Raw genomic sequence first — 27,321 nt, 5'->3', positions numbered from 1 at the left:
GGTGACGGCAGCATGACTGAATACACTCAGGAGCACGAAGCGTGTGCTGTGAAGGGTGACCCCCTGGTGCACATGGAGCTGCCTGCACCCACAGATCTCGCCTCTCCCAGAACACCCAGTCTTGGGGCTCTGACAGCAACGCCCAGTCCCACCTCTGACCCGCCAGCCTGACGTGGAGCGGCTCATCTCCACAGCCACCTGAGCCTGCAGGCAGCCAGGCCTCACCTGCAGGGTATTAAGGCGCCTTCCGTTCATGTACAAGGGGAAGCTGACAAATTTGCTGTACTTTGTCACCACATCTGGAAGAGACAGAAAAAAGCAATGAACACGGGAAGCTTCTGTAGATGAAAACTCTGGAAGGTGCTGCAGGGGTCACACAGCTCTGGGAGGCCTCGTCCCTGCCCTCCCCGCACACAGGGAGCAGAACTCACTCCCAAACCGGATCTCGAGGCCCAGGCCACCATGATACATGATGCCTTCTTGGCGGCATAAGCAGGGTTTCACGGGCTAACGTGACCCCTTGAAGAGCACTGGGCACCTTCAGTAGCATCCAGTGAGACCTGGACAGAGAGGAGCGCCTCGCAGCTGCACCCGCTCTGGTTGTCTGGGAGCCTGGACTCAGGCTGGGTGGGCAGGCTGGTGACATCTTACAGCACAGGCAGGACAAGCACAGGACCCTGCGCCACCAGCAAGCGCACAGTGTTGCTCGAAAGGAGAAAGGCAAACCTGACCCTGCCCCAACCCACGGCCAGCCCTGCGCCTGCGACCCCCGCCCCAAAATGTCCTAAAACGCAGTGGCAGGAGGTACTGCACTGACCCGCGCGCACGTCCCCAGAGGCCCAGGCTCCTGCTCACCTCGAACCCGAGCCTCGCTGGTGAACTCTCTGCTGTCTGCCCTGAGGTGGATGATGATTTTGGTCCCGGTTCTAACTCCTGAGGCTTCGGCGATTTCAAACACCCCAGAGCTAAGACACGCGGGAGAAGGAAGGCGAGTTCTGCCTGTCAGTGCTGAGAAGTCCCACGTGGCAGGCAGGACTTGCATAGAAAGGAAGCTGGAGTGTGCCCCAGGCCATCACACCTCCGCCAGGGACAGTGGCCGCTGGGGCTGGGGCGCAGGGCTCCCCGCTCCTGAACACAACCTCTCAGTCTCACATTCCCCTGAAGTGGCCAGGTGAGCACCAGACTCTGGGAGGAGACCCCCATCCTGTGCTAACTCCAAGCACCCCGGACCCCTGGCCAGGTGCCTCCTCCCAAGAGCAGAAGCACACGAGGGGCACCTTGTCGATCCCTCGGCCCTGGTGACTGTGGGCCCCACTTTCACTTTTCCTGCGGGAAAGCAGGATTCAGAAATGAAGTTTGGGGACTTGTGAGATAAACACTTAACCTTGGCTATGGTGGGTGCCATCCTCCACGAACAGTTGAGATGTTCCTGGACATCGCAGGCCCAGCACACGGTAGAGACGGCGGGAGGTGGGGCAGCCAGGGAGCCAAACCCTGACCCCCATGAGGAGTCAGGGACGTGCCCTCAGAACAAAGGCACCAGCCCCGGAGCACAGAGCGGGGACCCACCCAGCAAAAAAGAGTAATGGCTCCCTGAGTGTGGGGCTCAGGCCTCCCATGAAAAGCCCAGGATGGCGCACTGGCGCTTTCCAAGGAGCCTGGCTTCCCAGACCAGGCTGCGAGCTCCAGCTGAGTCCCCCTCTGCGTAGCAGGCGACACTTGCCTCGATGGCCCCAGGGCCTGGGGACACTCCGTGTGTGACGTGGGACCTGCTCACTTACCCGTCTGAAAGCCACTGGTACCCAGGGCTGCCTGCGTCCACCGAACGAGAATAGACCTCGACTCTGTCAGCCACCATGAAGGCCGAGTAGAAACCCACTCCAAACTGGCCGATGATCTTGCTGCTGGCCTCCGCCTGACTCTGGAGTGCATCCAGAAAGGCCTGTGGGGTGAGACTGGTCAGAGGGAGGCGGCCCTGCCCCGGAGACCTGCTGACACAGTGAAATCCTGTGATAAAGGGTCCCCAATGCCAACAAGCTCGTGCCTGAGGACATTCCTCTGAAGCTGGTGTCCAGAGCGTCTGGGACCTACCCTCTCTGGTCAGAACTGCCCTTTGAGGGGAGACCCTCGAACCTGAGAGGGGGAACAGCTGCAGCACCTGATGAAAGGGCAGCGGGGGGCTTACCTTCGACCCCGACCTGGCAATGGTTCCCAGGTTGGACACCAGCTCCTCCTGTGTCATCCCGATGCCAGTGTCCTGAGGAGAGAGACAAGCTAAGCACCCAAGCGAATGCACCAGGGAGCCAGGATGGACGTGTGGGGACACCCAGCAGGAGCACATCAGTTACACTTGCCAGGATGGATGTGTGGGGACACCCAGCAGGAGCACATCAGTTACACTTGCCAGGCGGGCCCAGCAAAGTAAGAACACTGTCACCAGAAAAGGCGAATTCCAGCCACGTCAGCCAGGCCTCACTGGAGAAAACCTCACTAGAGGATAGACACATAGATTAAAGGGACGAAACAGAGTCCAGGAAGAGGTGCACAGACAGTGTCACGTTATTTTTGACAAAGGTTCCAAGACAAATCACTGGGGAAAGGAAAAACAAATGGTGCAGAAACAATGGGACAGCCACAGGCGAAAAACAACTCTTAGCCGTTCCCTTACATAAAAACAAAATGATCACAGATCTAAGTGTAAGAGCCAAGGCTGTAAAACCTTGAAGAGCCAAGGCTGTAAAACCTTGAAGAAAAGATAGGAGAAAATCTTTATCACTTTGGAATAGGCAGACTTTTTCGATAGGTCACTAAAAGCATGAAGCATAAAAGGAAAAAGTGATAAACTGGATTTCATTAAAAACTTCTGCTTTTCAAAAGCCACTACTAAGAAAATAAAAAGGCAAGCCACAGACTAGGGGAAAATATTTGCGAAAGTATATCTGATACAGGACTCGTATATAGAATATACAAAGAACTCTTACAACGCAATAAAAAGACAAACAACCTGATTAAAAATGAGCAAAAATCTGAAAGACATTTCACAAGGAAGATATACGAATGGCAAACACATGAAAAGACACTCAACACCATTAATCATTAGGGAAATGAAAATTAAAACCACAATGAAATATACTGCTCACTCACCAGAATGGCTAAAATTAAAAAGACTGACAGTGACAAGTGCTGACAAGGATATGCAGCCACTGGCATCCCAAATGCTGCCAGGAGTTACGCAGAATGGGACACCTGCTGTGGGAACATTTGGCAGTTTCTCATAAAGTTAAACAGACACTTTGCTTACAGCCCAGCAATCCTATTCCTAGGTATTTACCCAAGAGAAATGAAAATATATGCCCACTCGAAGACTTAAATGTTCACAGTGGCTTTATTCCTAACATCCCCAAGTGCTCACCAACTCGTGAATGGATACATAAAACTGTGATGCCTCCACACAGCAGAGCACTTCTCAGTGACAGAAAGGAACAAACTACTGATACATGCAACAGCGTAGAAGAATCTCAAAAGCACTGTGACAAGTGAAAGAAGTCAGACTCAAAAGACTACCTCCTCTGTAATTCTGTTTATATGAAATTTCAGAAAACAGAAAACCATAGTGCCAGAAAGCAGATCAGTGGCTGACAAGGGCTGGGAAAGGCAGGGAATACTGGGGTGATGACATCAGTGGTGTGGGTGGTCCCATGACTGTGTATGTTGGTCCAAACACACTGTACACTTGAACTTGGGGAACTTGATTATATGTAAAAATCATATCTCAATAAAGCTTCTCAAAACAACAGCAGCAGCAAGCAAGGCACACACATGCACAGAGCAGAGCAAAGAAGTGAACAAGAGAGCACCAGACACCAGCAGCAATTCTGAGAAGCGAAACCAGGCCTGCTGGGAAGAGGCAGAGTCCATGGAGGCAGGCCCTCCACTCCGTAGGATACGCGCCCCACAACCCCCCCACCCCCGCCGCCCCATAATCCCAGCCAGCAGGTTCTAGAGCAGCTGTCTCGGGAACGTGGTGGCCCTCAGGCCCACTGCCTGATGAACCCCACTTCTGCCTTTCTAACTCTTTGACTTTAAACTGCTCAAAGGTTACAACAGCCGCCAAAACTATTGCTGTGTCTAAAGTAAGACTGTTAATCCAAATACCGGGCTGTGATTAAAATATAGTACCACAGAATATTCAATAACATGGGGAAATACGCATCACAAGAGTGTAAGTATAGTTAAAAGTGTGGGGCTAAAAAAAAAAAAAGCGTGGGGCTTCCCTGGTAGCGCAGTGGTTGAGAATCCACCTACTAATGCAGGGGACACGGGTTCAAGCCCTGGTCTGGGAAGATCCCACATGCCGCAGAGCAACTAAGCCCGTGTGCCACAGCTACTGAGCCTGCGCTCTAGAGCCCACAAGGCACAACTACTGAGCCTGCGCGCTGCAACTACTGAAGCCTGCGTGCCTAGAGCCTGTGCTCCGCAATGAGAAGCCACCATAATGAGAAGCCCGCGCATCGCATCGAAGATGCGCCTCAACTAGAGAAAGCCTGTGTGCAGTGACGAAGATCCAACACAGCCAAAAATAAATAAATTTTTTAAAAAATGTGAAGAGTTACACCTGACTCTTGAATAACACGGATCGGAACTATGCGGGTCTACCTATTCACAGATTTTTTTCCAATAGCAAGTACTACCTACAGTACCACACGACCCGCAGTTGGTTGAATCCGTGGATGTGGAACAGTGGGTACAGAGGAACTGCGTAGGGAGACCTGCAAATGTGGAGGAACTGGGTATACAGAGGACAGACTAGAAGTTATATGTGGATTTCTGACTGTGGGGAGGGTCTGTCCCCGCCTCCCCAGTGTTATTCAGGGTCACCTGTATATTAAAAAATAATATATCATTTAAAAATCTGTTTAGGGAATTCCCTGGCAGTCCAATGGTTAGAACTCCGTGCTCTCACTGCCAAGGGCGTGGGTTCAATCCCTGGTCAGGGAACTAAGATCCCACAAGCCTCGTGGCGTGGCCAAAAAATTTTTTAAAAATCTGTTTAGGGCTTCCCTGGTGGCGCAGTGGTTGAGAGTCCGCCTGCTGATGCAGGGGATACAGGTTCATGCCCCGGTCTGGGAAGATCCCACATGCTGGAGCGGCTAGGCCCGTGAGCCATGGCCGCTGTGAGCCATGGCCGCTGAGCCTGTGCGTCTGGAGCCTGTGCTCCGCAACAGGAGAGGCCACAACAGGGAGAGGCCGTGTACCATTAAAAAAAAAAAAAAAAAAAAAATCTGTTTAGATATGTAGACAAATGCATAGATCAAAACCCTAAATAGACACATACTAAAATGTCAACAGTATTTATCTTTGAATGATGGGGTGATTTTAAGTTTTCTCCTCTTCGAAAAGGGAACCACTTTTCCCTGCCCATAGTGCAGCCACTATGAAAAACAGTATGAAGGTTCCTCAGAAAACTAGAGTTGCCATGTGATCCATCAAACCCACTCCTGGGCACATACCCAGACAAAACTATAATTCGAAAAGATACATGCACCCCTATGTTCACAGCAGCACTATTTACAATAGCCAAGACATGGAGACAACCTAAATGTCCGTTGACAGATGAATGGATAAAGATATGGTATATATTATATATATATATATATATATATATATATATATATATATATATATAATATTACTCGGCCATAAAAAAATAATGAAATAAAGCCATCGGTAGCAACATGGATGGACCTAGAGATTATCATACTAAGTGAAGTTAAATCAGAAAGAGAAAGACAAATACTATATGATATCACTTACATGTGGAATGTAAATTACAACACAAATGAACCTATCTACAAAACAGAAACAGAATCACGGACACAGGGAACAGACCTGTGGTTGTGGGGCAGATTGTGGGGAGGGATGGATAGGAGTTTGGAATTAGCAGATGAAAACTATTATACATAGGATGGATAAACAACAAGGTCCTGCTGTAGAGCACAGGAACGATATTTAATATCCTGTGATAAACCAGAATGGAAAAAAATATGAAAAAGAATATATAACAGTCACTTCATTGTACAGCAGAAATTAACACAACACTGTAAATCAACTATACTTCAATAAAATTTAACAATAAATAAATAAAACATCTCCTCTTCTGCGTATCTGTATTTTCTAAATTTTCTATGTTGAATGAGTGGGGTTTTTGGGTTTTTTTTTTGCAGTATGCGGGCCTCTCACTGCCGTGGCCTCTCCTGTTGCGGAGCACAGGTTCCGGACGCGCAGGCTCAGTGGCCATGGCTCACGGGCCTAGCCGCTCCGCGGCATGTGGGATCTTCCCGAACTGGGGCACAAACCCGTGTCCCCTGCATCGGCAGGTGGACCCTCAACCACTGCGCCACCAGGGAAGCCCTGAATGAGTGTTTTTATAGTAAATTAACAGTAACGGTGGTCAGCAGGTTACTAGGAGCCTACAGCCATGACGAAAAGGCAGCCTGTCCCCCATCCCAGCGGGTGGAGAGGCACTGGCGGTCACCAGCATGGGAGGCAAGGTGGCGTGCCCCGCGTCGAGACACTTGGATGAAGTACCTGGATCGTGATGGTGCCTTTCTCGGCATCAGTCTGCAAGTGAATCTCCATTTCCGGCAGCGTCTGGCCTTCAGACACCAGCTTATGACGCAGCTTTTCCAAGGCGTCGCTAGCATTGGAGATGAGCTCCCGTATGAACACCTATGGAAATGGAAAGAAGATGCCAACGCTGCAGGACCTATTTGGTTAGCAGCATCTGCAGCAACTGGTACAGGCTGGGGGAGAAATGCCACAGAACTGTTTAACCAGAAAGATGTCCTGCTTTCCTTAAAGGCAGTTTCTCCAGGGCAGCTCACAGAATGATTGAAGTTAGATCACATTGCCATGACCCAACTTTATGTCGACTCTGACTCTACTGCTCCTTCCTCAACATCAAACCTGGAGTTAGGTGTCAATCTGTTAAGTTAATTCCGAACAGGACCCTGTGAGACAACTTCTTTCTCAACTCTTGCCCAGGGATGTCAAAATATCCTCAAAACATATTTTTTCTACTCCACGAAGGACTCACTGACTTCATTTAATCTAATCACAAACCAGACCTACCATGTTCAGGAGAAAAATGGGCCACAGACCCAACTACCAACCCGTGTTTGTAAAGCCCTTTACCAGCGACAGACCTTCCACTTACAGTCATGGGGAGAGGGAAGGAGGCGTGGCCTGACCCCAAGAGAACAGAAGCCGGATGTCACAGGGACACTTGAATATAGAATTTAACAGGACGAGACCTGGAAATATTCCCTGAAAAGTCCTTTCATTTTGGAAAGTTGTGCTTTACCCTTCTCAAATTCTTTGCATTTTAGCAAAAATGAGCATGGAAACGATGGTTCACCATGGCCTGTCACCCTTGAGCTTCATCATTTTGAGCTTCATCTCCTCAAAAAGGTCCTTGGCAGCTCCTCCCTGCTCTACTCCACCCTGGGCCAGGGTCTTCCTCCTTCAGCCCCAACACCCCCACAGACCACAGGTGGCGATGCCAGGTGATGAGGGGCGTGAACCCAGGGCCTCAGCACACATCAACAACACCACAGAGATGGACCTCAGCAGGACCCCACGGCAACACCTGAGGGACTTCTAAATTATCAGCAAAATTCATTAATTCCCAGGTTCAATCTGGCTCAAAGAATCACCTGCATATAGTTATCCATGAAACCCAAAAGATTTTGGTAAAAATACACTCACTGGTAGCCAAGATCAGGACCTGTCCAAATTTAATGCATTTTCACAGCTAATGTACTAGCTGGCACCTCCCCAGAATAGCATAGAAACAGTCTTGCCAAAAGAAACCTTGCGAGTGCCGGGAGTGATTAGCGGGTACCGCACCTCTTTTTCTGAGTACAAGGAACGGGCAACGATGTCCAGAAGCTTCTTTGTCTCAGCCTGGAACTCATGTTTGGAAACAGAACCTAGTAATGAATTGCAGACACAATCAATAAAGTTTAATGTCTTTTTTCGTGGAAGAATATGCTACGTAAAACATTCAAAAACATCTTTAAGGTAAGGAGTTTTAAACATGTTTCAAAACAGCGAACAAAAAAGAAAGAAACCAAGTGTCTGGGCCTCAGGCAGGAGGTCTTGGGAGTGGAACAAACCAGTGGTTCCCTCTCCCCGCAGAAAGGGGCGTAGGGGCACAAGCCCTCACCTGCCTCCCTCCCCACAGCCCGCAGGCCTCAGGTCGGGCTACCTCCAGGGGCTGTCGAGGCTGGCACTTTACCCAGTCCTGAGGCGAGCTGGCTCTAACAACCAGACCCTGGATTCTATTCCTGAATACAGTGGTTTCCAAATTGATCATTTAGAGAGCAAAATAACAAGAAAACCTCACTTCTCCTCTTAACCCAAACATCAAATATTCTGTTGTCGTCTCATTTGAAAGCCAGAAATGGACCCACTGCAGGACTGGCTCTGGAGACTGCCTTCCACACTTGCCAGGAATGAAGGACAAGCCGGACTGCAGTCCTTCACCGGTGGGGCCAACACTGAGTTTGCATCCTGCTTCCATGATTATTAGCAGATGTGCTGTGAATCACCACTTTAAAGGGGCCCCGTGCGAACTCACGGGTGACCACCAGAGGGGGCAAGATACGCCAGGATGGAAGTCAGAAGTTCCTGAGAAGCCGGAAACGCAGGAGGCATTGTTTTGGGGAACCCTCCCTCCAACCAAGACCTTCCTTCGTCTGAAGCGAGTGGGTGGCTCTATCAATCATTGCTTCTGCCTCAAAATCTTCCCCTCATGAGCCAGCAACGAGCCAACAAAGACTTCCTGGACCCAAACGCAGCTACATACAGTACCCTGCACGGTCTCCGAGCTGCTGATGATGGAGTGCAGGGGCTCCTCCTTCCGGTCCTCAGCAGCCTGGGAGCTGAACCACCGTCCAACGTGGGAGCTTGAAGCCAGGTTTTGCCTGGGACTCCAGGACTGGGCTGGGGGCCTCCAAGGACACAGAACTGGTTTTCCTGAAAAGACAAATGTGAGAAAGAATGAGAGTTAATAAGACTTCAGAAACAGAAAATCCTAATTTGTTCACGTCTGGCAGATGCTAACGTGGAATTCTTTAAGGCAGGCTTTTGCGCAAAAGACCCAGTGTCCCCCAGGAGAAATCAGAAGTGACAAATGCTGTGCAGCTAGCCAGTATTTTGGCAGGTAGTTCTGGTAACATATCCTCACACGTGGCAAATACCAAGAACATATGAGAACTTGGGGCAGAACTGCAGGAACGGGCAGGGACCTTTTGACACCACTTCCCACTTACGTCCCCCAGTGAGATCGTGCACAAACCCACACACGCCTCAGTGCTCACAGCCCCTCCAGGAGCCGGAAATAACGACAGGCTGGCCAGTCTTCTTACGGTGTAACTAACATGGAAAAAGGGAGAAAAAATACCCCTAAGAGGGAGCCAAATTTTAAAATGTTGATGTTCTCAAACAGTCTCATCATCTTCTAAAGAATCTTTGCTGATTCTTTTCCTTTCCCTTTTTGTCCAAAACTGTCAAAGAGTTTTAAAAATTAGTGTATTTAAAAACTGCAAACCAGGGGATGATCTCCTCTACTTTGCAATCAGGAAGGGGATTCACAATGTCTCTTGAGTTGCTTTTCTGTAACTTCCTGCTCAGCACAGTGGACCAAGAAACCACTGCAAGGGAAGAAGGAAAACCCTTCCATTTGACACTGCTGTCCCCAGCCTGGTATGGTTGACAGACGCTACAGAAATACATGCAAAGGGATGTCCCTGGTGGCGCAGTGGTTAAGACTCTGCGCTCCCAATGCAGGGGGCCCAGGGTTTGATCCCTGCTCAGGGAACTAGATCCCACATGCGTGCTGCAACTAAGAGTTCACATGCTACAACTAAGAGTTGACACGCTACAACTAAGGAGGCCGCCTGCCACAACTAAAACCCGGCGCAACCAAATAAATTTAAATAAATATTAAAAAAAAAAAAAGAAACACGTGCAGATACCTCCACTCTAACCGACAGGATGGAGCCAGTCCTCACCAGCAGCCCCTGAAGACACTCGCTGGGGACTGGCATTGTTCAGTAGGCACTTAAGGCCCGACCTTTTCAAGGATACAGGTCAGACATACAAGACACTCCATGTGAAAGTCTAGGCCATAACAAACTGCAGCTGCCTGTTATGTAACTACATACATGTGACAGTCAGAAAGGAATGATTTAGAATGTCCAGAAATAACTTGTAGGTTTAAAAATCAACATATTGACTTCTACATTCCTACAAGGTATAAAAATCTGCATTTTCTTTAAGCTTATTCTTGGATTTATAAATAACACGATGTTAGCCTTTACCTCTACGCAGAATACCTTTAAAACTACCCCATTTCAGAAAATATTCAATTTCCAAACAATCTAAATATTGATATTTAATTCTCTGGCCTAACTGTATTGTTCACCTTATCCATACAGCTTAAAAAAAAACCAAAAACAAAAAACCCACAACTGGAGTATTTCTTCTGGAATTAAATGGTATTTGGTTAGAGGGTTTAACAAACAGTCTGCACCAGGCCAGGTGGGGGTGCTGGAGTCCCTGTGATCCCAGCTGGTGCCCTGATGCAGGGCGAATGATGCCAGTGGACTATGGGCAACCCCAAGCTGCCTCCCCTCCCAGGGACAGCGCTCCTGGCCACATTTGGAGACATAAACAGGTTCCCCACAAAAGCTGGGAACCCTCTGCTTTAAAGTACAGTAGAACTTCAGGATGAAATCAGTGAGACTGGGATAAAGGAGAGATGTTTGAGGGATGCAAGACCCGGGTTGGGCCTCAGGACGGATTCTGGATTCTAGTTCTCCATTGAGCACTACTCTGGACATGAAAGTGTTTGGGCCACCGTAAGTCGGAGTGATGGGGGAGGTCCCCCAGAAGAAGAGGGGCAGAAAGCTCGGTAAGCACAGATTGGTGGTGTTCCTGACCATGCCTCCACATAAGCACGAAGATGCTGAAAGCATTTTAGAAATTCTTACATCTAATACTCCTCTTACCACATTTCATCGGCAACCACTCCCTATCACGTGGCCTCAGGAAAGGACACAGTGGGGAGGAGGGGATCATACTGAGTCTTCTTCCAACAGTGATATGCATGAAGCACTTATCCTTGTCCCCCCAGACCTCCCCCAGCTCTCCCGGTCCAAGGCCTCTGAGCAGGTTTTCCTGCCTACAGCACTGTTCCCTGCAACCCATCCCTTAAATTTCAAAATGTTATTCTTCTGACACCAATTCCATCTTGTTATTTCTGATTTCTGAGGACTTATTCCTGAACACAACCTCATCAATTCCAAATGCTTCAGGCTGGTCTTCCAGGCTCTCCACTAAGCAACATCCCAAACCTCCGGAACTCACCTCCTTCCTCCCCAGTCCAGCAGGCCTGCTGACACCCCATGCCCTGGAAGAAGGACTCCTGACCCGCTCCACTTGCATACATTTGTTGAACTGACCCCTATCCCCACTTCCTGTCCTGCCCTTCTGCTCATGGTCCTTTCCTCGCCATCTGCCTTTCAGTCCCATCAGGAAAGAACAGGTTGCATTTCCTCATGGTTAGCTGTAAACCATCCCTACCCCAAAGGAAACCAGAAATCACACAAAATAGAACAATTCAGAGGCTAAGGGCTCCTCTCATTTTCAGACTCCTTGAACTGTTCTAAACCTGCTCTCATATGGGGGGAAGGGGCTACTGGATTATGGCTGGCACACTTTTTAATTTCCAGTCTTCTGTGTATAAATATTTTAATCAACAACACATCTTAGGGACTTCGCTGGCAGTCCAACGGTTAAGACTCCGCACTCCCAGGGGCTTCTCTGGTGGCGCAGTGGCTGAGAGTCCGCCTGCCAATGCAGGGGACGCGGGTTCGTGCCCCGGTCCACGTGCCGTGGAGTGGCTGGGCCCATGAGCCATGGCCGCTGAGCCTGTGCGTCTGGAGCCTGTGCTCCGCAACAGGAGAGGCCACAACAGTGAGAGGCCCGCGTACCGCAAAAAAAAAAAAAAAGACTCCACACTCCCAATGCAGGGGGCCTGGGTTCGATCCCTGGTCAGGGAACTATATCTGTCATACTGCAACTAAAAAAGAACCTGCATGCCACAACTAAGACCCAGCATGGCCAAATAAATAAATAAATAAATAAATATATATATATATATATATTTAAAAAAAAACATCTTAGAGATCACTCTGTTTTAGTACATATAAAGCTGCTTATTCTTTTTAGTGAGCAAATAATATTCCACTGTAATGGATAAGTATTTAACTAGCGCTCAACTGATGGATGTTTAAACTGTTTCCAGTCTTGTGCTGTTAAAAATAATGCTCCAAAGTGATAAAGAGTTATCTATTGATTGCATGCTTACCCTTCATGGAAGAAAGGAGATACAGGAAAATATCCAGGTTTCCACTCTTTTGTGCAAAAGAAACAGGAAGGATAAATGAGAAACTAATGAGATTGTGATTCGTTTGCTAAGGCTGCCGTAACAAAGTACCACAGACAAGGTGGTTTACAACACAGAAACTTAATCTCTCACGGTTCTGGAGGCCAGAAGTGGAAAACCAAGGTGTTGGCAGGGCTGATTCCTTCTGAAGGCTCTGAGGGACAGTCTGTCCATGCCTCTCTCCTGGCTTTTGGTATTGCCAGCAGCCCTGGGCTTGGGGCTGCCTCACTCCACTCTCTGCCTCTGTCATCACATGGCCCTCTCTTCCCCATGTGTGTCTCCTCTGTGTCCAAATTTCGCTCTTCTAAAGGTCAGTTATACCAATATGACCTCATCTTATTATACCTGCAAAGACCCTACTTCCAAATAAGGTCACATTCACAGGTAAGGGCTTGAACGTATCTTTTGGGGGCACACAATTTAAGCCATAAGAAACTGGTTACAAGGGCTGTTAATTTCCTGGGACTGCTGTAGCAAAGCACCACAGGCTGGGCAGCTTAAACAACAGAAACTTATCATCTCACAGTTGTGAAGGCTAGAAGTGTAAAATCAAAGTGTTGGCAGGGCTGGTTCCTTCTGAGGCTGTGAAGGAGAATCTGTTCTATTACTCTCTCCCAGCTTTGGGAGCCCCAGGCATTCTTTGGCTTAGAGATGACCACTTTCTCCTCGTGACTTCACATCGTCTCCCCTCTGCTCGTGTCTGCCTCTGCATCTACATTTCCCCTTTTTATAAGGACACAGTCATATCGGATTAGGGCCCACCCTAACGACCTCATCTTAACTTGATCTTCTGCAAAGCCCCTATTTCCAAATAAGATTGCATTCACAGGTCCTGAGGGTTAGAATTTCAGCATCTTTTGGGGGACACATGATTCGACCCATAACAGATGTGTGGGAACAGAATGGAGAAAGAAGGTTGGGAATGGCGTAGCAGAGCTGAGGGGAACGTGAATTTCTGAGTATCCCTTTTCCCTCTGACTCTTAGAACCATGGTAATGTTTCACATACCCAAAAAGTAAATAGTTAAGAGCAACCAGGGTGTGTGGAGAACAAAAAACTAAATACAAACAGTAACAAATGTGCAAACTATATTATGAATAACATAACTGCCCTGAAAGAACCTAAGTGACTTTAGAAAACAGCATTTGGGGAAAAAGAAAAAAACCAGTACTTTGCACAGGTGACCCTTGAACAACGGGGGTGGTGGGGCACAGAACCCTCCACCCCACCCGCCGTGAAGTTGAAAATCCAAGTATAACTCTGTAGTTGGCCCTCCAACACAAGCATATCCACATCCGTGGATTCCAACCAACTGCAAATTGTGTAGTACTGCAGTACCTACTTAGTGAAAAAAATCCGCAAATATGCGGACCCTCACAGTTCAGAGGTCAACTGTTCAAGGGTCAACTGTATATTGTAAAGCTGGGCTCAAAAAGGACAGCATACTATTACTGTAGCAGAAGCGGTAGCAATTCTCAAACTGCTCTGTGTATATACTAAGCTCAAGCAAGTGAGTACATTGTGACTCAAGTCAGGAGAAAGGAGTCAGGAAAGGGCAGGGGGAGGCCAGGGTGAACCCTGCTGTGCTGCAAATAGAGGCATCAGTGTCAGTGTAGAAATAAACACCAAGGTGCATACATGTGGGTGACAGTGCACACACACGCATACTTCCTGGCTGTGTCTGGGGACACCCAAGCAGCAGTGAGCACACCTGGCACCAGGGAGAGCACCTGTCTCGGACCTGCCACCCCAAAGTCCCACATCCCAGGAAATGCCTTCATCCTGGGCAAATTGGGGTGTGTGGTCACCCTCCCTGGCACCCAGATCTTTGGTTTGTAAATACCATTCTCCAATAAAAGGAATCTAGACCACTGGAGAACACACCAGATGAGCCCAGAATACCTGTGGTGCTAGAAAGTGAAGGACTCACAGATGACGGAACATGCTGAGAGGGCACAGGCTCTGAGCGGAAGGCACTCCCGGTGACAAAATCTAGGACAACCTGAGCAACAACATAATGACAGTGGGGGACTGTCAGCTGGTGAACAAAATAAATATAAGTCCACACCTACATAAATAATAAATAAATGGAGGAGAAAGGACCTCTTCCTTATAGTAGAATTACAATTAGTAAATGTATAAGGAATGATGGAAATAGACAATCACCATCAGACAAGCACAGTAACAGCTGTGACAGGTACAGATTGTTGATTTGATGTTCACCAGAAACAGAACATCTTCAGAATCTCAAAGAATCCCCCCTCTTGGTTTCAAAGAGAGAAACAGTACTTTACAGTGAAGTAAGTGGCAGATAACCTTTAACTAAGCGACTGTAGTCACCATCATCAGGAATGAGATGTGTCCACATCCGGCAACTCCTGGTGGGGTGAGAGGGCACAGCCTGTTTTCTGTTGTGTTCTCACCAAAACCACATCTCGATCTAATCATAAGAAAACACCAGATGAACCCAAATATATATACACAAAAGTGTCAAGGTGCTGAAAGACAAACACAAACTGAAGAGACACAAGTACAGGATGGAGGATCCTGGTCCAGCAAAGGACATGGATGGGAAACCCAGCTAAAGTCAGGTAAGACCGGCATATTACCGAGTAGTACTGTGTCACTGTTATTTCAGTTTTCAATAATTATACCATGGCCACGAAAGATAGTAATATTAGGGGAAACTAAGGAAAGGGGAAGGGAAGACTGAGTACTATTTTTATAACATCTCTGTAAAGTAAAAAATATTTCAAAATAAAAAATAGGACTCTAAGGAATATTCCTATACATGTGTCATTTAATTTATGCACAAGTATACATTTGAGTACACATCGAGAAATAGAATCATCAGGTCCAAGGTTATGTCCAATTTAAACTGTGGTCAATGCTGCCAACTCACCCTCCAGAAACTTATCAGTTTATATTCCCACCAGCAATATTATGAGAGTGTGCATCACCCCACACTCTTGCTAAGATGGTAATGTTATAAAACTTTTGGATCTTAGCTTATCAGTTAGGTAAAAATTTTACTGTAGTTTTCATTTATATTTCTCTTATTATGAGCAAGATGGAACATCTATCCACATTTTAAAATATTTTCTATTTCCCTTTATGTTAATGGACTGTTGATATCCTCTGATCATTTTCTACAGAATTTTTTCTTATTGATTTGTAAGAACTCTTTATATATTAAGGAAATTAGTCTTCTGTTTGTAAAGGACTTCCTTGCTCCAAGATTAAACACAATTTTCCCATGTCTTATTTTTCCTATTCCTTTTGCTTTTTTCCCCACTTAATACTCACAATACTTTTGAAAGGATTTAATATGTTGTTTATGATGGGAATAATATAAGTCCTCAGAGTTAGGAAAAGGGAAAAAATAAGCAATTCATATTTTCAACCACAATTTTAAGACTTTCCATTATATTCCAAGATTATATTAATCAACAGCTATCAAGAACAGATTTGATTTCAGGTTAACTGAACTTTCTACACTAATTTTAAGAATAAACCAGGGCTTCCCTGGTGGCACAGTGGTTGAGAGTCCACCTGCCGATGCAGGGGACACGGGTTCGTGCCCCGGTCCAGGAAGATCCCACATGCTGCGGAGCGGCTGGGCCCGTGAGCCATGGCCGCTGAGCCTGCGCGTCCGGAGCCTGTGCTCCACAACAGGAGAGGCCACAACAGTGAGAGGCCCGTGTACCGGAAAAAAAAAAAAAAAAGAATAAACCAATAGTGCAGTAAGTCTGCCTGAACCAGATACAAACACACTATCTGCACAGTATCTGTCCTCATGTTCCCCCTACACCCTAAAGGAAAAACCACAAACCTCAGTGTCAAGCTACAATGCCTTAGTATTAATCTGTTTGGTGGTTTGGGGTCACAAAATGGGAAGCACCAATAGTTTGAATCTGACAACACACACACCTGCCAGTGCTCATGCTGCTTCCTCTACCTCCAACTTCTTTCCATGTGAACTGCTTCAGGATCCAGCATAAGGCCCGCTCTCCCACCAGGCCTTCCCACCCCCCACCACAGTACACAATAATCTCTCCCTACTATGAATTCAGAGCACTTGTTTTCCATGCTACTAAATTAAAACTGCTATTACAAGCCAGCTTGTGGCATTTCTTCTACTATTAACTTTTTCTTAATATATAACATCTCACCAAAGTAGGGCAGGAACAAGCTTATATTTCTTAGCATCAAATTCTCTGAAGGCAAGAACAAACATATTTCTCTGTATGCCAAAGCATCTGATGCAGAAGCAGCCTTTTTTTTTTTTACAATCATGAAACTTTTTATCAGCATAAACATCACTATACTCAATCAGAAGCCCATTCAATCAGCCAACAGATGGCAGTAGTGATCCACAAGGCCATTTTAACTAGTAAGCATAAATTAAAAATGCAACTGCCAACAGGGGCCTGCTATAGAAGGCACATGAGTCAAAACACAATGGGTATGTTCTTTTTTTTTTTTGCGGTACGCGGGCCTCTCACCGCTGTGGCCTCTCCCATTGTGGAGCACAGGCTCTGGACGCGCAGGCTCAGTGGCCATGGCTCACGGGCCCAGCCGCTCCGCGGCATGTGGGATCTTCCGGGACCGGGGCACGAACCCGTGTCCCCTGCATCGGCAGGCGGACTCAACCACTGCGCCACCAGGGAAGCCCGGTATGTTCTTTTGCTGTTTTCTTAAGGAAAAAAAAAAAATCTTTCTTATATATCAGCCATAGTTCTTACTATGGTTTTGCTTCATAATGGCATCCTAAGTTATGTACCTTAAATACAGACACATTATTTTAAGCTATGAGAAATATGCTGATTGTTTCTCTGGAATTACATATTCCAAATGGACAGTCTCCCATTTTCTCAAGTGTGATATGGATAACAGCAATTTCACTTTTCGTCTTTATTACACAAAGTGCCACTTCCTGTATGGCTGAGGTGTATCCTACCAACCAAACCTGACAACAACCATGAACACAGGAACAACAACAAAAAGACTACCTGAAGGCTCTGGAGAATCAAAAGCAGGCAGATTCTGGAGAGAAGATATTTGGAAGAAGGGAACAGCACAGAATGAGGGTGGGTTCAATGAGGGGTGGCTAAAACTCTAAGAGAAAACACACACAATATGTACTTTTCTGGCCTGAAGAACCAGAGGGGAGATTTGGAAAACCACAGAATATGAAAAGTGAAGGGAGGAAATCCCAGAAAGGCGAGTCAGAGATAGGGAGCCCCCAATTTGGGGAATAAATTCTTCTAAGTCTCTGGCTGACCTCCTGAACCATGCATATGTGGGGCAAACTGCAAGCAGCCCAGTTAAGGAAAAAAGTCAAGCTGCTGCCTAAGAGAAAGTGTTTGCAGCGGCGGGCCAACCAGGTCAATACCCACCTTTAAAACAACAACTACTCATCAGAGGAATATAACAAGAGTCCAGAGATTCCACAAGGCCACATCCACAATGTCCAGGATGCAATAAAAAGTTACTCAATATACAGAGAATCAGGAAAATGCAACCCCTGCTAAAGAGAAGTGTCAGTCAATGGAGACTGGTGCCAAGAAGATCCAGATGTTGGTATCAGAAGACAAGGGCTTTAAAACAGCCATTATAACAATACTATATGACATAAAGTAAGATATGCTCAAAATAAAAGATGAGAAATGTCAGAGACAAACTATAATAGAAGAACCAAGTGGAAATCCTAGATACAGAAAACACCATGTCTGTACTGGGCATATACCCTCAGAAAACCATAATTCAAAAAGAGTCACGTACCACAATGTTCATTGCAGCTCTATTTACAATAGCCAGGACATGGAAACAACCTAATGGATAAAGAAGATGTGGCACATATATACAATGGAATATTACTCAGCCATAAAAAGAAACGAAACTGAGTTATTTGTAGTGAGGTGGATGGACCTAGAGACTGTCATACAGAGTGAAGTCAGAAAGAGAAAAACAAATATTGTATGCTAACTCATATATATGGAATCTTAAAAAAAAAAAGAAAAAAAAATGGTTCCAAAGAACCTACGGGCAGGACAGGAATAAAGACACAGACTTAGAGAATGGACTTGAGGAAATAGGGACGGGGAAGGGTAAGCTGGGATGAGTGAGAAAGTGGCATGGACATTATACACTACCAAATATAAAATAGGTAGCTACCAGGAAGCAGCCGCATAGTACAGGGAGAACAGCTAGGTGCTTTGTGTCCACCTAGAGGGGTGGGATAGGAAGAGTAGGAGGAAGATGCAAGAAGGAGGAGATACTGGGGTATATGTACACATATAGCTGATTCACTTTGTTATACAGCAGAAACTAACACACCACTGTAAAGCAATTATACTCCAATAAAGAAGTTAAAAAAAAAAACCATGTCTGAAAGTTACAAATTAACTAGAAGGCTTAAAAACCAAATGGAGGGCTTCCCTGGTGGCGCAGTGGTTGAGAGTCCGCCTGCCGATGCAGGGGACATGGGTTCGTGCCCCGGTCCGGGAAGATCCCACATGCCGCGGAGCGGCTGGGCCTGTGAGCCATGGCCGCTGAGCCTGCGCGTCCGGAGCCTGTGCTCCGCAATGGGAGAGGCCACAACAGTGAGAGGCCTGCGTACCGCAAAAAAAAAAAGAACAGGGTCTCAGATATAAGTGGGACAATAGAAATAAGTTTAACATACATGTAATTGGAGTCCCAGAAGGAGCGGAGAAAGAGAATAGGGCAGAAAAAACATATGAAGAAATAATAACTGGAAAATTCCCCCAAAGCTCGTCAAAGACATATATTTACAGATTCAAAAGTTCGATGAACCACTAGCAAGATAATATCAAAGAAAAACACCTAGGCATATCATAATCAAACTGCTGAAAACCAAATAAAAAGAGAAAATCTTGGAAGCAACCAGAGAAAAACAACACATTACATGCGGGAACAATAAGTTGAATGACAGCTAACTTTTCATCAGAAATAATGGAGGCTGAAAGACAATGGTACTTAATGCTGTTTAAGTATTAAACAGCAGACCTGCACTAAAAGAAATGCTACAGTTCTTCAGGCTGAAAGTAAATGATATGAAATGGAAACTTGGATCTTCAAAAAGGAATGCAGAACATCAGAAATGATAACCTATGTAAACACAAAAGAATTTTTCTCTAATTTCCTTAAAATATATACAGCAATTTAAACCAAAAATTAAAACATTATCTTGTGGGGTTTACAACATATGTACAGGCAATACATAAGACAAATGTAACATAAAGGATGGGGTGGAGGGAGTAAATGCACCTATATAGTTGCAAGGCTTTTACAGTTTATATGGTATATTACAATACTAATTCTAAACAGACTATGAAAAGTTAAGGATGAACATTACACTCTCCAGAGTAACCAATAAAAAATGATGCAAAGACGTATAGCTAAAAAAGCATTAGTAAACTAAAATGGAATTCTAAAAAATATTTACTTGATCCAAAAGAATACAAGAAAGCTAGAAGACAGGAAAAAATTAGAGGGGACAAATAACATAATGGTAGAGATAAATCTGACTATATCAATAATTACATTTTAGGTCAATGGACTAAACACTTTGATTATAAAGGCAAAGACTGTCAGAATTGATAAAGCAAGACCTAATTATATGCTGTCTACAAAACAATCACTTTAAATATAAAAGCACAGATACACTGAAAGTAAATGAATGGAAAAAGATATGCCACGTAAAAAGCAAGCATAAAAAGGCTGGTAGGACCAGATTAGATCAGACAAAGTACACTGCAAAATAAAAAGTATTACCAGAGAGGACTTCCCTGGTGGCACAGTGGTTAAGAATCCGCCTGCTAATGCAGGGGACACGGGTTCCATCCCTGGCCCGGGAAGATCCCACATGCTGCAGAGCAACTAAGCCCATGTGCCACAACTATTGAGCCTGCACTCTAGAGCCCGCAAGCCACAACTACTGAGCCCACGAGCCACAACTACTGAAGCCCGCGCGTCTACAGCCCGTGCTCTGAAACAAGAGGCCACTACATTGAGAAGCCCATGCACTGCAATGAAGAGTGGCCCCCGCTCACCGCAACTAGAGAAAGGCTGTGTGCCACAACAAAGAGCAAACGCAGCCAAAAATAAATAAATAATAGGGAAACATTATGAACAAATTTATGCCAAGAAATTTGACAACTTATATGAAATAGACAAATTCCTTGAAAAAATTATCCAAAGTGACACATGAAACAGAAATTTTGAATTGCTTTATATGTAATAAAGAAATTGAATTTATTTGCAAAAGTATTTCTGTAAATAAAATTCCAGGCCCAGAATTTCTACTGAATTCTATCAATCACATGAGGAAGAAGTAACATCAATCTTACAGTTTCAGAAAATAGCAAAAGAAGGAATTATTTCCATTCAAGTTTTATGATGACAGCACAACCCTAACATCAAAAGCTGACAAAGACATCATGCACACACAATAAAAATACTACACCAATATCAATCATGGAAATCCTTAATAAAATATTAGCAAGTAAAATCCATTAATATATAAAAATGATACTACATCACAACCAAGCAGGTTTATCTGAAGGATGTAAAGCTAGTTTAGCACTAGGCAGACCTTGGAGATATTGCAGGTTCAGTTCCAGACCACTACAATAAAGCGAGTACCACAATAATAAAGTCACACAAATTTTTTGGTTTCCCAGTGCATATAAAAGTTATATAATTAATCTAGATATTGCAGAACACTAAAGGTGACCCAGAAGTCCTTCAGAAGAGGAGTAGCTGAGTCCTTTGCCATTGTAAATCTGGGGAGGGAGAGTGATGGGTATTTAAGATGGAAGATAAGTTTGAGAATCGTTAAATAAAAAGTCAGGATGGAGAACAGAAATGATAATTAGATCCTTTTTAGAAGTAAAAAGATATATACTGGGCTTCCCTGGTGGCGCAGTGGTTGAGAGTCCGCCTGCCGATGCAGGGGACACGGGTTCCTGCCCCGGTCCGGGAGGATCCCACATGCCGTGGAGCAGCTGGGCCCGTGAGCCATGGCCGCTGAGCCTGTGCGCCCGGAGCCTGTGCTCCGCAACGGGAGAGGCCACTACAGTGAGAGGCCCGCGTACCGAAAAAAAAAAAAAAGTACTAAAAGAAATTATAAGAGATATTTTAAAAACAGCTTTGAGATATAATTCACCCAGTTAAAATGTACCATTCAATGGCTTTTAGTATATTTACAAAACCAACCTCATTATCTAATTGAGAATATTTTTAACACTCCAGAAAGAAACTCCATACCCATCAGTAGTCACTCCGCATTCCTCCTGCCCCCAGCTCCTGGCAACCACTTTCTGTCTCTACAGATTTGCCTATTCTGGACATTTGCCTATTCTGCACATACTACACATGGTCTTTTGTCTATGGCTTCTTTCACTTAACGTAATGTTTTCAAGGTTCATCCACATTGTAGCACATAACGTACCTCATTCCTTGTTATGGCTGAATAACATCAATTATATGGATAGGCCACATGATGTTTATCCACTTATCAGTTGATGGACAATTGGGTTGTTTCTGCTTTTTGGCTAATATTACGAATAATGCTGCTATAAACATTGCTGTACAAGTTTCTGTGTTTTAAATTCTCTTGGGCATAAACCTAAGAGTGGAATTGCTGGGTCAAATGGTAAGTCTATGCCATTTGTCTATATCAAAGTCTGTACCATTTGAGGAACTGCCAGACTGTTTTCCAAAGTGCTGTACCATTTTATATTCCTGCCAGCAGTGGGTGAAGGTTTCTCCACATCGTCACAGATGTTTGTTATTGCCTGTGTTTTTTTTATTATAGCCACCCCAGTGGGTGTGAAGTGCTATCTCATCATGGTTTTGATGTGCATTTCCCTACCTAACGTCTAATAACATTGATCACTTGAGATCTTTTCCCTTAATGACTTAAAAGGGAACTCTGCCCAAACAAGACACCATAGCCCAAGAACCATAAATTTATGGACCACATAAAAATTAAAGTCAATAAAGTAGACCCTTAAACATCAAAAAAAATTGTAACTATGAGATGTGATGGATGTTAACTAAACTTATTGTGGTGATCATTTTGCAATATATACAAATATTGAATCATTATGTTGCCCAGCTAAAACTATTATAATGTTATATGCCAATTATATCTCAATAAAAAATTAAAATTAAAAAAATTTAATGAATAAATAAAGACAATGAGGGACTTCTCTGGTGGTCCAGTGGTTAAGACTCCATGTTTCCACTGCAGGGGGCACAGGTTCGATCCCTGGCCGGGGAACTAAGATCCCGCATGTCACAGGGCACAGCCAAAAAAAAACAAAACAAAAAGATCCCACATGTCACAGGGCACAGCCAAACAAAACAAAACAAAGAGGTAAAAAAAATAAAAATAAAAACAAGAGGACTTCCCTGGTGGCGCAGTGGTTAAGAATCTGCCTGCCAATGCAGGGAACATGGGTTCGATCCCTGGTCCGGGAAGATCCCACATGCCACGGAGCAACTAAGCCTGTGAGCCACTACTGAGCCTGCGCTCTAGAGCCCGCGAGTCACAGCTACTGAAGCCTGCACGCCTAGAGCCCGTGCTCCGCAACAAGAGAAGCCACCACAATGACAAGCCTACACACCGCAACGAAGAGTAGCCCTCGCTTACTGCAACTAGAGAAAGCCCACGCGCAGCAATGAAGACCCAATGCAGCCAAAAATAAAATAAATTTATTTTTTAAAAAATAAAACAATGAGCAATAACCACACTTAAAAAAACGAAAGCCAACGGGCAAACACACTAGAGAAAAAAAAGTCTGAAACATGTGGCAGAAGGCTAGTTTCCTTAATACAGCAAGATCACTCACAGATGTACAAGAAAAAGACCAACAGTGCAAGAGGAAAATGGCACTTCACAAAAAAGAGAAACATCAATGGCTTTGAATCACAGAAAAAGATGCATTACCACATTCATAGCTAAAGAATTGCATTTTAAAACAAGATAGCATTTTCACTGTCAGACTGACAAACATTTATAAAATAGTTACGCTAGCACTGGTGAAGGTGTAAAAAACTGTTGGTGGCACTGCCTGTGATTTTAAAAAGAACGAAGCCTACAAACAACCTAAAGGTCCCTCAGGAGAAGGTTAAGTGAAGGAAGGGGCACCACACTGTGGCTCCAGGGCTCTGGGTGTCTAGATACAGCATGTGCAAAGTGTGAGGGGCAGACTGCGCACAGCCCGTGACCGGGGTAGCCCTTCTTCATTCCCAAGGGAAGGACGGTGTGGACACCCGTCGCTGCAGAGGCTTTTTCTGGAGCCACTGGGCAGTGAGCTGAGACAGGGTAGAAGTTTTTTTCACTGTACCAGTCTGTTCGGGAAAACACCACTACCTTCTCACTAATAAAAATGTAGAAATAATTTTTCTCAGGAAACTCCTATGAAGTTAGCTTTAACTCTAACTCCCCATCTTATCACCAGCTGCCCACATCTCCCCTTGAAGTCACACGTAGAGGAAAGCAGCGCAACTCTAACCCGACTCCACTCAAGAGCGTCCCCAGCGCGGCCCCCACCTCCTTACAGTCCCTCCAATATGCCAGCCCATTCCTGCCTCAGGACCCTGGCACCTACCACTCCCTCTGCTTGAAATGTCCTGCCTTGGACACCTTCACCTCCTTCCAGGCTTTGCTTAAACGCCACCCTGCACGTGAGGCCTCCCCTGACCGCCCCACTTCTACTGCGATCCTCTTCCTGCTCTGGTTTCTTCACATGACATCCATACAGCACGTACTTGTCTGCATCAACTCCACTCCACATCAGAGCCACAGAGGGCCAGGACTCCTGTCCGTCTCATCCCACAGCAGGAACTGCTGCTGCCACACTATGGAGCTCCAGTGGCCTTGACCGTCTCATGTCTTTATTTTTCCCACGATCACCCTAGAGTTGGAGCAGGCCCTTGATAAACACATGGTCATTTTCTCAGAAGGTACAGCCACAGGACACAGTGTTTCTCAGAATGCAGGTCAAGATTGTTGATTATGAAAGCAATTCAGTGAACTAAGCAATTCAGTGAGCTAAGTCAGAATTTTTTTTTTTTTTTAATGAAACGGAAAGTAAAAGAATGCATAGCATGGGACTTCCCTGGTGGCGCAGTGGTTAAGACTCCGTGCTCCCAATGCAGAGGGCCAGGATTCAATCCCTGGTCAGGGAACTAGATCCCACATGCATACTGCAACTAAGAGTTCACATGTCAAAACTAAGGAGCCCGTGAGCCGCAACTAAGAAGCCCACCTGCCGCAACTAAGACCTGGTGCAACCAAATAAATAAATATTTAAAAAAACAACCAACACATAGCATAATACATGCAAGTATTTACAAAACTCTTTCAGCTAAGTATGTACACATATTTGTACAGTATATGCATACTTGTATAGCAGGTCACAATGTGAATGCATTTCTTACCGGAGTACATGACAAAAAATGCTTGAAATTCACTCATCTAATATCAACCTAAACATTTCTAAGTTAAAGCTTCAGGTTCTATAAAAAGTAAAATTTTTAATAAGTTTACTTATAAAGTTTAAAATTCTGTAAAGGTACTTTCAGATCAATGAAAAGGAGAATTAAGCCTCTCCCCAAAAGGGAAAATACAATACTGGAAAAACCGTCATCCTTTGGAATGTAGCCTCTAGCTTTCTTTCCAGAACACCTCCAACTATGTTACCATAGTATTATGCTTGTAAGCATGAAATTCTCTGCTTTTCAGTATAAGTCAACTCGGATGGTTTCATTATCTCTCAAATTTCATCAGATACCACAGGTTAGCTATTCGCATCTGAAATTTCTCCAAACATTTTGTTTCTTAAGTTCTGTAATCATTTGAAGTAAGATTTAAGTATATCAATATTCTAGACAGAAAGTTCTTCACTTTCTATTTATATATCAAATAAAGATTTGGGGACTTCCCTGGTGGTCCAGTGGCTAAGACTCTGCACTCCCAATGCAGGGGGCCTGGGTTTGATCCCTGGTCAGGGAACTAGATGCCACATGCCACAAGTAAGAGTTCGCATGCCACAACTAAAGATCCCACATGCCGCAAAGAAGACCAGGCTCAGCCAAATAAATAAATATTAAAAAAAAAAAAAAGATCTGTATTCCCTCAAAATTTTCTACATGCGTTCCTCTGGAATTCCTGAACATTTTCACTATTTCTTAAACCTTACTGTGTTTCACAGCCTGTTTTGTTTTTTTTTTTTTTTTAATTTATTTACTTTTGGCTGTTTGGTCTTTGTAGCTGCACAAGGGCTTTCTCTAGTTGTGGCGAGCGAGGGCTACTCTTCGTTGCGGTGCGTGGGCTTCTCATTGCAGTGGCTTCTCTTGTTGCAGAGCAAGGGCTCTAGGCACGTGGGTTTCAGTAGTTGCGGCTCGCAGGCTCAGTAGTTGTGGTACATGGGCTTAGTTGCTCCACAGCATGTGGGATCTTCCCAGACCACGGCTCGAACTTGTGTGCCCTGCATTGGTAGGTGGATTCTTAATCAGTGTGCCACCTGGGAAGTGCCTTCACAGCTTGTTTTAATCGTTCTCTACTAAGCAATACTGACACTCTATCAAGAAACATCAACTCCCTGAATACAGAGAAACACAGCAAAACCAAAAGGGAGGGGCATCTCTGAAGAGTCAAAATACAGGACACAAAATCCACATGCAGAGCTTCAGTTAAACAAGAATATTCTGTCCCCATCCAGAATTCTCCTCTCCTTTAAAAAAAGTTGCTAACAAGTTTTATGATCCAGTTTCCCAACCCTCAACTGAAAACAGAGAGGAGGAGGGAACCTGGCGTCAGAGGCCTGGTAAGTTAAAATGAGAGTAATAGAGACTAAAAACACAGAAATACTCAGGATGTAGTTTCAGTTTGGGACATTTTATAGACAAAGGAGCCGTCACATCCTAGTGGTCCTGCAGAGGCCTGTGTATTACAACAGAAGACCATAAGTTAACATTCATAATGACCCTGAAAAAAATCAAAGAAGGGTTCTGTCATGTTTCATCTGATGATTAAGCCTTTTAGAAAAACTTCTAATCATAATGGTTGAAATGAAATGTTTTACTACTTTGCAAGTAAGTTTCATGGGAAATCCCTCCAGGCACTCCATTTCCTAAAAACGCTGGAATATCGGTATGTGTGAACTTCAGTGCTTTGCTCACTCCTCCTTCACAGCACACATCGGTTCCCTCACTGTCCCGGTCCTGTAAGAAGACTTGTACCCTTCTATTTTGTTCTTAACGGTATTGCTATATAGATTTTTCTTCTAAAATATGGCATTCATTTTGTCTATCTCAAAATTAATTTCTAATATTCTAATCACATTTCTTGATTATACAGCTGCTAAATAACAGCCATTCTTTCAAAATTAGTTACATCCATGACTCAGCTACACCTGTATTCAATTTACCTATACTTCGGGCATCAAAAAGCAGATGGAAATAATGCCCCCAAGTAGACATTGGTTCTCCAAGCTACAACTTTCATCATTTGTAATTCCTAGTGGCTTTAGCAGAAATAACCAGCCATTCCAGAAATATCCTGGAATCTACCTTTACTAAAAGCTACGGAACTATAGGTAAGTCTCCGTGTGGACGAAGCAAACAGCAGTTTCCTAGTAAAAAAAGGGTAGTGTTCTGTATCAAGGCTGAGTGAATAGTATTTAAGAAAAATTCTAGTTGCTGCAATGAAGGCACCAAGAACCCAAACCAAGAAAATCCTCTGGCAACTTAAAGTATCTCACTTGAGAGTG

The 27,321-nt window shown here is 44.8% G+C and overlaps 1 protein-coding gene across 1 annotated transcript in view; it reads right to left on the bottom strand.

Moving 5' to 3' along the window:
- The window catches only part of TRAP1 (TNF receptor associated protein 1), a 44,311-nt gene that overhangs the window by 14,125 nt on the left and 2,865 nt on the right, over nucleotides 1-27,321 (bottom strand). Inside the window, exons 2-8 of the mRNA XM_065891863.1 lie at nucleotides 8,875-9,039; nucleotides 7,909-7,991; nucleotides 6,589-6,729; nucleotides 2,186-2,257; nucleotides 1,782-1,942; nucleotides 856-965; nucleotides 226-299 (exon numbers count right to left, since the gene is read on the bottom strand). Of these exons, the coding sequence (XP_065747935.1) occupies nucleotides 226-299; nucleotides 856-965; nucleotides 1,782-1,942; nucleotides 2,186-2,257; nucleotides 6,589-6,729; nucleotides 7,909-7,991; nucleotides 8,875-9,039 (806 nt within the window). The remainder of the gene's footprint in view (nucleotides 1-225; nucleotides 300-855; nucleotides 966-1,781; nucleotides 1,943-2,185; nucleotides 2,258-6,588; nucleotides 6,730-7,908; nucleotides 7,992-8,874; nucleotides 9,040-27,321) is intronic.

Source organism: Phocoena phocoena, chromosome 15 (genome assembly GCF_963924675.1).
Source record: "Phocoena phocoena chromosome 15, mPhoPho1.1, whole genome shotgun sequence".
In the NCBI taxonomy this organism is placed as follows: Eukaryota; Metazoa; Chordata; class Mammalia; order Artiodactyla; family Phocoenidae; genus Phocoena; species Phocoena phocoena.
This window is presented reverse-complemented; position numbering and strand designations above follow the sequence as displayed.